Genomic DNA, 10,393 nt, shown 5'->3' with positions numbered 1-10,393 from the left:
TCTTTATTTTTGTTTCATAATTGAGATTTTATTGGTTGTTTTGAGGATCAGTACAGACATTTCAATTCGTACACAATTCCTTTTTTATTTTTTTTTAATTTATTTGGTTGTACCAGGCCTTAGTTGTGGCACGTGGGCTCCTTAGTTGTGGCATGCAAATTTTTAGTTGCAACATGTATGTGAGATCTAGTTCCCTGACCAGAACTAGACCTCCTGCATTGGGAGCACAGAGTCTTATCCACTGTGCCACCAGGGAAGTCCCTGTACAAAATTCTTAACATACATACCAAAAATCTAAAAAATGTAGTTGTGATTCTTTTCTGAACAGTTATTCTGGTGACTTTCCAGCTTAAAATTTGAAGGCAAATGTTCCTTCAAACAGGATATCAAGTACCAATATCTTCAAATATTAATATGCTGTTACATCATAAGTCCCACTAATTCACAATTTAATATCATATACACTACATACTCAAATTGTCAATTGTTCACAGCCCATTAACAAAGTTACTAGAAGAAGGGGACTACCACAACCAAAGATGTTACAGAGTGCACAAAATTCTGACCAGGAGAGCCAAGATGAAGAAGTGAGTGGTTTGCTTTAGGAAACAATTCTACCAAAAAACAACATGGGAAGAGAAGTAATTTAAAGTGTTCAAGACATTAAATGTACAACTAACTCCAAGCTGCCATTTAGTATGCTTTGTATTATAGGATATAAAAGCTACTATCCCCATCTATGGAATGTTTGGCTGATACTCAAGACAATCAAAGCCTCCCATGTTCAATATCCCACTATTTTCTAGTGGTACCAAAAAATAAACAACCAGCAAATGATTTCATCTCTTAAAAAAAAAAGCATTTACACTTAAAAAATGGGATGAGGTGGGATTCCCTCCTTTTTAAAAATGTTTCCAGAGCTACTAAAAAACTTGCATTTACAAAACAGTTGATAAAAATATTCCTCTGGAGACTTCCCTCGTGGTGCAGTGGTTAAGAATCTGCCTGCCAATGCAGGAGACACAGGTTCGATCCCTGGGCCCGGAAGATCCAACATGCCACAGAACAACTAAGCCCGTGTGCCACAACTACTGAGCCCATGTGCTGCAACTACTGAAGCCTGTGTGCCTAGAGCCCATGTTCCACAACAAGAGAAGCCACCACAAGAAGCAATGAAGAGTAGCCCCCACACACCACAACTAGAGAAAGCCTGCGCACAGCAATGAAAACCCAACACAGCCAAAAATATAAATAAAATAAAAATAAAATAAAATTGTAAAAAAAAAAAAAAAATCCCTCCGGGTTGTGCAAGAAGGGAGACAGGGACCACTGATAGGACCAAGTATGTGATATTAATCAGACTTGGCTTCTTTCTCTGCTGCTTCATCAGAGGCTGGGCTTTCCTCATTTTAGTTTCTCCGTTTTCTGCAGGTAAGTCTTCTTTAGTCTCTTGGTTAGCCACTTCGCCTGTTTCCCCTTTACTCCCCCTTTCCCTTTTGTTTGCACTTTTTTGTCTTAAGATTCATCCTTTCCTGCCGCCTTTTTTGGCTTTGTTTCCACTTTTGCAGGAGCCGGTTTAGCTGACAACCTCGCTGATTTCTTGGGCTCCTCCTTCACCGCCCCCTTGGGGGAGCTGACCTTCCTCTAGGGCAGGGGTCCTTAACCCCAGGGCTGGTCAACAGGAAGGAACTGGGCAGCACAGCAGGAGGTGAGCGGCGAGTAAGGGAAGTTTCATCTGCCACTCCCCACTGCTAGCATTACCGCCTGAACCATTCCACCCCCACTCCTGGTTCCTGGAAAAATTGTCTTCAATGAAACTGGTCCCTGGTGCCAAAAAGGTTGGGGACCGCTGCTCTAAGGCATCCTGGTGGCGGCAAAGCTGGGCTGCCTGGCTGCTGCTGCTCCTCCCGCCACCCTGCTATGTTTTATCTTTTTTTTTTTTTTTTTTTTTTTTTTGGCACACGGGCTTTGTTGCTCCACGGCATGTGGGATCTTCCTGGAGCTGGGATCGAACCCGTGACCTCTGCATTGGCAGGCGGATTCTTAACCACTGCGCCACCTAGGAAGCCCCTATGTTTTAACTTTAAAGGAGAAAGTTTTATTTATTACCTTGATGTGAACATGAAGTAGACATTTTCATAAATAAACTAACCTGTCTATCCACTTAGCAAAAGGTTACAGAAATGTGTGCGCAGTACCTTTGCATCATTGTGTAAGTGTTGAGCATCCCCACTCAAAAGCACCTAGTTGGACAGACCCAGAGACCAACATACAGAGTGAAGTAAGCCAGAAAGAGAAAAACAAATACCATATGCTAACTCATATATATGGAATCTAAAAAAAATGGTACTGATGAACCCAGTGACAGGACAAGAATAAAGATGGAGATGTAGAGAACGGACTTGAGGACATGGCGTGGGGGGTGAAGGGGAAGCTGGAATGAAGTGAGAGAGTAGCATTGACATATATACACGACCAAATGTAAAATGGATAGCTAGTGGGAAGCTGCTGCACAACACAGGGAGATGAACTCCAGGAAGGGTGATGACTTACAGGGCTGGGATAGGGAAGGTGGGAGGGAGTCACAGGAGGGAGGGGATATGGGGATATATGTACAAATACAGCTGATTCACTCTGTTGTACAGCAAAAGTGGCACAACAGTGTAAAGCAATTATATTCCAAGAAAGAGCTTAAAAAAAAAAACCTAGTAATTTTAAGATCCAACACCACAGCTGGAAAACAAATCATGTGTACCGAGATGTGCTGCACGTTCTTAGTCTTGCAGATGCTGAATCAGCACGTGTCATTCGCAGACACCGCCCCATGAGGCCCCGGAACAGACTGGGAACCTGGGGCTTCACATGCCAAACCAATTTTCTGTGAGGAAGGAATCCTCACTCACTTTTGGGGCCAGATTATTATGTGTCTGTTAAATCGCAAGGTTTTCGGTCTTCAGTGCCAAGGTGTGCACAGTTTTCGCTCTCAGTCCTGGGAAAGGCCTCCAGGGGCAGCAGGGGTGGGGAGGCGCCTCTCCTGATAGACACCCCGCGGGGTCTGCCGAGGAGACGCTGCAACCCTGGACTCCACTCCGCTTCTCGGGTGTGGGGCGAGGACACTGGACCAGCAGCCCCACCAGACATGCGGCGCCGGCGGTGTCAGCACCGCGGACAGCGGCCTCCTTGGGGCTGGAGATCACCAGGGAGGAGGGTCATAGGGCAAATGTCCCGGGATGGGTGAGGATCGCGGGGGGGGGGGGGGGGGGGGGGGGTATTGAGGGGGAGGTGGGCCGGTGGAATCGCAGGGCCAACGGGTGGGCAGGGGGGAACCAAAGGAGCGCTGTGCAGCCTTGAGCGCCCACCCCCGTGCGGACACGCTGTGGGCACTCACCACGGCTGCTGGGCAACGTGGCGGGGAGCACCGGCTGGGACCAGAGCAGGGGACACGGGTTCGAACCCTGGTCCAGGAATATCCCACATGCCGCAGAGCAACTAAGCCCGTGCACCACAACTACTGAGCCTGTGCCCTAGAGCCTGCGAAGCACAACTACTGAGCCTGAGTGCTGCAACCACTGAAGCCCACATGCCTAGAGCCGGTGCTCTGCAACAAGAGAAGCCACCACACTGAGAAGCCTGCGCACCATAATGAAGAGTAGCCCCCACTCACCACAACCAGAGGAAGCCGGGCACAGCAATGAAGACCCAACACAGCCAATAAAAAATAAATTTAAAAAATAAATAATAAACTTCTGTTGAATAAACCAATGATTTATCCATCTATCTCTTATAAGCTTTGATTTTCTTGAAGAAAAGACCCAAGTGTTGCTTTTCTAAAAAAACTTCCACCACTGGTGATAAAGTTGGCATATAATATGCTTCAATAAATACTCATTGAATAGGGATAAAAGAGAACCACAGTGCAGCTGGGGAAATACTGCTGTCTTGTACAAGGTAGTACTGGAGAACAAGAATATCATGAAGAACAATAAAATGCACCGGGTCTTTCCTCCTCATGTGGGTTCGCAACACAGTGGCCAGGAGGACATGGTCTCTGCGGAGAGAAATGGTGATTTCACTGAAAAACTCCATTCCTTCTAGTCCCATCTACTGTGTGAGGGAGGGGCGAGAAGAAGAAAACCTCAGCTTCCAACACTACTTGGTTTCCCTGTGTTTTGTTTTTTCTTCACAAAATGAAATAAATACAACTAGTACCTTATTTTAGCTTGAACAGTAGTTTTCTATGAAAGAAAGAACAAAAAGCATATAAAAAGGTCAATTTATTATACCTTTTGTTTGGTGGGATATCAGTGCCCTTTACAACCCTACTATTCAAGTACAAATGACTGTTTACAAAGTATTTACAATTTCAGTCTTCTTTCTTTATATTTTAAAACACAACAACTATCTAGTTACAACAGTTAACAAAAAAAATCCTGAAGGTGGCAAAAGGGAAAGCCTCTGCCTCAGAAGGCTCATTCCAGCCTCCTGCTTCCCCCATTCTCCAAACACCACCCGGCCTCCAATGGAGCAAATGTCTCCAAATTAGAGAAAACTGGATGACTGATTTCCATGGTGGCCAATTCCAATTTGTCTGACAGTGTTTTGGCTGCTGTCTTTATATGTTATGTTCTGAAGATTTCTCTCAACCATCACCACTGCATTGGGTGGGAAACCTGTTCTACAAGGTAATGCGGGATTCTGCCAACAATAACAATCTGAGAAGCCTGGAAAACAACGTCCTAAACTCACACTTAATTCTTAAATATGGGAAGTTTCACCTTTAAAACAAAAGGCCAAGAAAACAATACACTGGAACTTTTACCTAAATGACACTATTGAAGACTATGAGGTCAGTGGTGACATCTAGATGTTACTAAATCGACTGATACCAGTAAAACTATTTTCTGTCCCATATTTTCAATAAGGAGTCGCTGAAGAAAACACTTCTTTCACTCACATAGTAAGACAGTGCAGGAGTTTCACACTGCAAATATTCAGACCCCAGTTCTGTTCTCTTAGCTTTTGAGAGATTTTTCTAACTTTTCTTCTGTTCTATTCAGGCAGCTATGTCTAGGATATTCTAAACACTCAACATTTCACCATCATCTACAAAGAGACCATCAACACCCCATGAAGGATAAGAACAAAACCAATAGGCTGCACAAATTAAAATAAGCTGAAAAGGAGAATTCCTTTTTAGTTCTGCACATTTGAGGATTTAAAAAAAAAAAGTAGGAACTCTGCTCAGTACCCAGATATGAAGCACAGAAAGCCTCCTGCAATGCTGTACTCTCTCATTACAGCACGTCCCGAACCACAGTGAACAAGTTAGAAGGCAAATTACAGTGTTCTGTTCTGATATGTTCAACTAACTAGAATGTTAAATCCCTTCCACTATGAATACCTAGTTTTTACTTTTTTCCAAATTTCTCACAAAGAATTCAAAAATGAGCTGCCCAGTTGGCTTGGATATCAATCACCATATTATTGTCCACATATATTGATGGGAAACAAAAAAATTTGGGACAGAACACTTTCCTTTGTCATATCAAGTGATATAAAGGGGGAGGAAACGGATTGATTAAAATTAAAAACCTCTCAGTATGCCAGAACTGTTCCTTAGTACACACAAGACCTAACACAACTTGATTTCCTGGACCAAAACTGTAAAAGAGGCACCAAGACAGAGCAGAGAGGGTGTCATCAGACACACACCTTTTGCTTGGGTGGACACTTCCAGGTAAGCAGACATCGTCAGCTAATCAAGCCCATTGCAGTTGCCACAGTAAACAAACAAGAAAACAAACAAACAACCCCCCCCCCCCCCAGCAAATACAGCTCTTCCTCCTTGCCCCTCAACCACGGGCCCCTGACCCCAAAGAGCCCAGAGGGCTCTCTGCTTTATGCAGAACCCCAAGTGGCCGATCTGCTCACATACGAGACCTGACAGTCTAGTATGACTTTCTGTGAGTAATACTTGTAGGTGCATACACACACCACCTATACAAAGAGGCTTCTTACCTCTGCAGGTCACGCCTGAGCCGGGCACAAAAGCAAAGGGGCGATGGCAGGCCGCCCCTATTAGCAAGTGTCTCGCCTCACGGAGCACTCAGCAGTGCCATCTGCAATGTGACAACACTGCACAGACTCTGGGCCCCACACCATTCCCAGACAGAAGCCTCACAAAGTTTGCTGCAGCTGCTTCAGCACTCTAAGTCCAATCACAAGTTTATCCGAAACCTGGGAAAACAGCATGGATGGGATGGGGAGCATCCCAAAGGTTCCCTTTATGTGGAAACATGTCACTTGGGTGCGGGGAATCCCACTCGTTGCTCTTGGGAATGAAAACTTAATCACAGATCATTTCGCTTCAACACAAGCTGGGAACTCGTCATGAGTGTGCTTTGATACATGTCAGTATTAAGTATCTCCTTTAAGAGTCCAAACAAGTCATATTTTAGGAGGGAGGGAAGAAACCACATTGGTTTTCTCTGATCTGAGATGACCCACCTTAGCTATCAGATAGTCTTTCTCCTCTCGAATGACCATAACGCGTTTTCAATCAAGAATAAAGAACCAAGCAGAGGCAGACGCTGTCAGACCATGTTTTAGCTTCACAAGGTCTATTTTATGACTCAATACACCTTCCAAATAGCTACTTGTGATGTGCAAAACACTGTACACGAACAGAGAGATTCTAAATGGCTTTCGAGACCCAGCACTATTGCCCTGGAGGAGAAACTAAAAGGTACGACATCTAGGAAAAACTGCCACTGTCACTTTTTCAGTCAGTCACTTCACACAGGACACACGTGTTCGCTGAGGACTGCTGCTCCAGGTGTGAACACCCCCATGACATGGTCCTGGGGTTCAGTAAACAAAGTCCACGTCCTTTTGGCAGGACGGTGGCACTTGTGGGTGGCGCGCCTGGGGCTGTCCTGCTCTCCCACTAGGGGCATGGAGGCTTGGTGGGCGTCTTCAACCTGACGGCCGGGACTCTCATCTGGAGCTTGGGTTGCTGACTCGGGCTGTCGGAGCTGGCCGGCACCTGGGCTGGGTTTGGAACACCGGGGGTCTGCAGCTGGGCAGCTGCCGTAGTCACCACTTGCTGCTGCATGAGCTTCTGCTGGACCACCTGTGCCGTCGCTGTCACTGCGGGGATCATCTGCACCTGCTGCCCGGCTGCTGTCGCCTGGGTGAGGGTCACAGTCTGCGGAGAAGCCTGAACCAAAACAGAAACACATCACCTAGAAAACACAGATCAAGTGACACGAAAAATTACACATTCTTGGGGGTAGGGGCGGGGGTTCAGAAACTTAACTAGCATGAATGCCTCTGTGAAATGTAAAAACTACCTGACATATCAAAATAGGACCTCTGGTCTCTAACCAAACAAAAGTAGAAAACTAAACTACTGTTGTTTTTAGGCTAAAAGTGGATGCCTCTGGGGAAATGCACAGGACAATGACTGCGGACTGGTGGTGCTGGTGTTCGGCTTCTAATACTATTTGGTTTCTTGAAATTCACATGCTGCTGTGACTTTGAACAAAATAAAATTATTTTAAAGCACTGCTTTTATATGGCCACATTTTGTAGCAGTAAATAAAATGGTAAGAACCTGGAAGCTAGGCTCTGTTAGGAAGGTAAGTCCTGGCTGTCTCCAGTAGTATTGATATTTCTACTTCTAGGACCCGAGGTGGATATGAGCAGATTCTGTTTTCTTTCTGCATTTCCCTAAAGCAAAAGTGTGGTGGCTTCAGCTGGCAGGATGCACCTAAGGTTACTGGCTAAAGGAAGGAGCCCAGAAATGAGTCCCTCAGCACGTGACACTGAGTCTGAACACATCTGTTCAGGGCTTTCCTGCTAGTCTAAGGATACCAAGTGTTTTCCCTGAAGTTAATGCTTCTTCCATGTTATGAAAATCACAAGCGGTTCTCTAGGAATTAAAAATTCTATTTCCTTGGGCTGAGAAGCAAGAACTCTATTCGTGGGACCCCCCCCCCCCCCCCCCAGGCAGCTGCAGGTCTCCAGGTCCTACCTGTTGGGAAGCAGAGGCGACCTGCTGGATGCTGGCCACAGGCGTCTGCTGCTGGACAACTTGAGGGAGTTTCGCAACCTTGGACAAAACAAAAAAAGCCAAATGTAGACGCCAAATGAATGTGTACACAAAACGAGATTTCTCGCCCTTTCTCTCCTTCTTAGTTCTTAATGCAAAAAACAAAAAAACAAAAAACAACTGTGGTCAGGCTTCCCTAGTAGCACAGTGGTTAAGAATCCGCCTGCCAATGCAGGGGACACGGGTTCCAGCCCTGGTCTGGGAAGATCCCACATGCCACAGAGCAACTAAGTCTGTGTGCCACAACTACTGAGCCTGCGCTCTAGAGCCTGCGAGCCACAGCTAATGAGCTCATCCACAACTACTGAAGCCTGCATGCCTAGAGCCTGTGCTCTGCAACAAGAGAAGCCACCGCAATGAGAAGCCTGCACATTGCAATGAAGAGTAGCCCCTGCTCTCCATAACTACAGAAAGCCTGCACGCAGCAATGAAGACACAGTGCAGCAAATAAATAAAAAAATAAAAATAAATAAATAAATTTAAAAAACAAACAAGCAAAAAAACAGTGGTCAGACAACACAAAATCGCAGTTCTCTAAGTGTGCTAACCTGGAACCCCGAGAGAACCAGTTATCTCACCCCTGACTGAATAACAACTACCTTCCTAGTCTGTGATCACGTGTAATTTGAAGCTTATTATTGGTCTCATGTGTCAGTCACATTTTTCTTTTACTAAAAATTGTTGGAAGTTTACATGAGAGAATTAAATGAAAGACGGAATACCTGGGTGCTGTTCCAGGTGTGCCTCCACTGTGAAGCGACCTGGACCAACACCAAGGCTCAGCCCTAGTCCAGAGATATTTGTGCCCAAATTCTGAAGTGGTTATTTCATCATTTTTCTACATTTTTCTTCATCACGATTGAGATCTTCCTCTTCATAAAACAAAACCTTCCACCTGATGGTCACTTTTTGTAAACCTGCATATCTTGCTGTCCTGATGTAATAAGATGATTCAGGCTACTTGTGTCTACTCAGGACTGCAGGGACACCAGCTCACAGAAGCAGAAGGGGCTCCTGAGTGGGCAGCTGCTGGGGGCCATGGAAACCCCCCTCAGGTCTCTAACTGGTAGAACAGGGATGAAAATAAGTCTTGCCCAGATAATACTGGAGAAAATGTGAAATTACAGGATGTAGTTGTAAATGACAAGCTGCAAATAAATATGAGTTCTCGTTATGGAAATTAAAATTAATCAGAAGGTATTTACTAGTTTACTATAACTCAAATCAAAAATTGTAAACAGCATTCGCTGAGATTAAAGGAACCCCTGACTGAGCCTGTGTGTCTCCTCTAATGGGAGAGATGTGCGGTCAGCTGCCGCAGCACACGGCTCACAACCCAGACAGGCAGCCACTGGAGACGCTGAGATGCCACGGCTAACACTAAGGTGACATCTTAAATGCATCGATAAACTTGCAGGAAGTCCAGAGCTCCCAGTTCCAAAACCTAAGCAAAGGGGGGACCCGGAGCCATGAGAAGGTGCTAAGGCAGCTTGTGCCTGAGACCGTGTGCTGCAGGGGAAGCCTTGCACTGGGTTCTCATGGCCTCCGGGTGTGGCGAAGAGACTGAGACCAAACCCACTCTCAGGAGGAGCTAACAAGAGGGCCGCCTGACGCCCCCCACAGCTGCGATCCTGCCACTCAAAGGTTATGTAAGGAAGTCGCCTGCCTTAGGCCTCAGTGCTGGGCAGGGGAGGAAGAGACACAGGTTGAGAGACCAAACTCTCAAGCCACAAGCCGATGTGGTCCTGACGGCGCCCACTGGAACCCAGCAGATGGAAGAATGCACGGTCAACCCAGACCTCAATGCCTTCCCACAAACAAAGCTTCAAGGAAAACTGGCTCACAAGAAGACAATTCCTATAAAGACAAAACCCCCACAGTTCCTGAAGTGAGAACAGCAGAAACAAGTAAAGTCAGATGCACAGGGACTTCAAATAGAGGAATTATCAGACACGCACAAAACACTGTGCCACTCTGTGCAGCCTGAAAACACGCATGGGAACAAGAAACTACAAAGACCAAGCAGATCTGAGACAAAAACGAACAGAACATCAAAGAATAAAATACTTAAAATCACCAAAATTAAGATTCAATGGACAAGCTTAACAGCAGATTAGACCTAATGAAAGGAAAAATCAGTGAAGTGAGAGACAGGTTAGAGGACATTACTCAGAATGCAGCACAGAGAGACAATGAAAGGAAGACACAGACTGCAGATACATGGAGGACAGGAAATGGGGCAGAAGTGGCATCTAAAGAAATAATGGCTGGTCATTTCCT

General features: G+C 45.6%; 1 protein-coding gene and 1 pseudogene across 18 annotated transcripts in view; both read right to left on the bottom strand.

The window, feature by feature from the left end:
- Nucleotides 1-986: 986 nt before the first annotated feature.
- Nucleotides 987-6,546, bottom strand: LOC130859140 (non-histone chromosomal protein HMG-14-like; annotated as a pseudogene).
- EP400 (E1A binding protein p400) overlaps nt 4,260-10,393 on the bottom strand; it is a 110,677-nt gene continuing 104,543 nt past the window's right edge. For all 18 annotated transcript variants that reach the window (XM_057743990.1, XM_057743975.1, XM_057743989.1 and 15 more), the window contains 2 exons: nt 8,036-8,113; nt 4,260-7,219 (listed from right to left, as the gene is read on the bottom strand). In XM_057743990.1, the coding sequence (XP_057599973.1) occupies nt 6,947-7,219; nt 8,036-8,113 (351 nt within the window). In that variant the 3' untranslated portion in view covers nt 4,260-6,946. The remainder of the gene's footprint in view (nt 7,220-8,035; nt 8,114-10,393) is intronic.

The sequence above is a fragment of the Hippopotamus amphibius genome, chromosome 8 (assembly GCF_030028045.1).
Source record: "Hippopotamus amphibius kiboko isolate mHipAmp2 chromosome 8, mHipAmp2.hap2, whole genome shotgun sequence".
Classification (NCBI taxonomy): Eukaryota; Metazoa; Chordata; class Mammalia; order Artiodactyla; family Hippopotamidae; genus Hippopotamus; species Hippopotamus amphibius.
The sequence above is the reverse complement of the archived record's forward strand: the minus strand, read 5'-3'. Positions and strand labels throughout refer to the sequence as shown.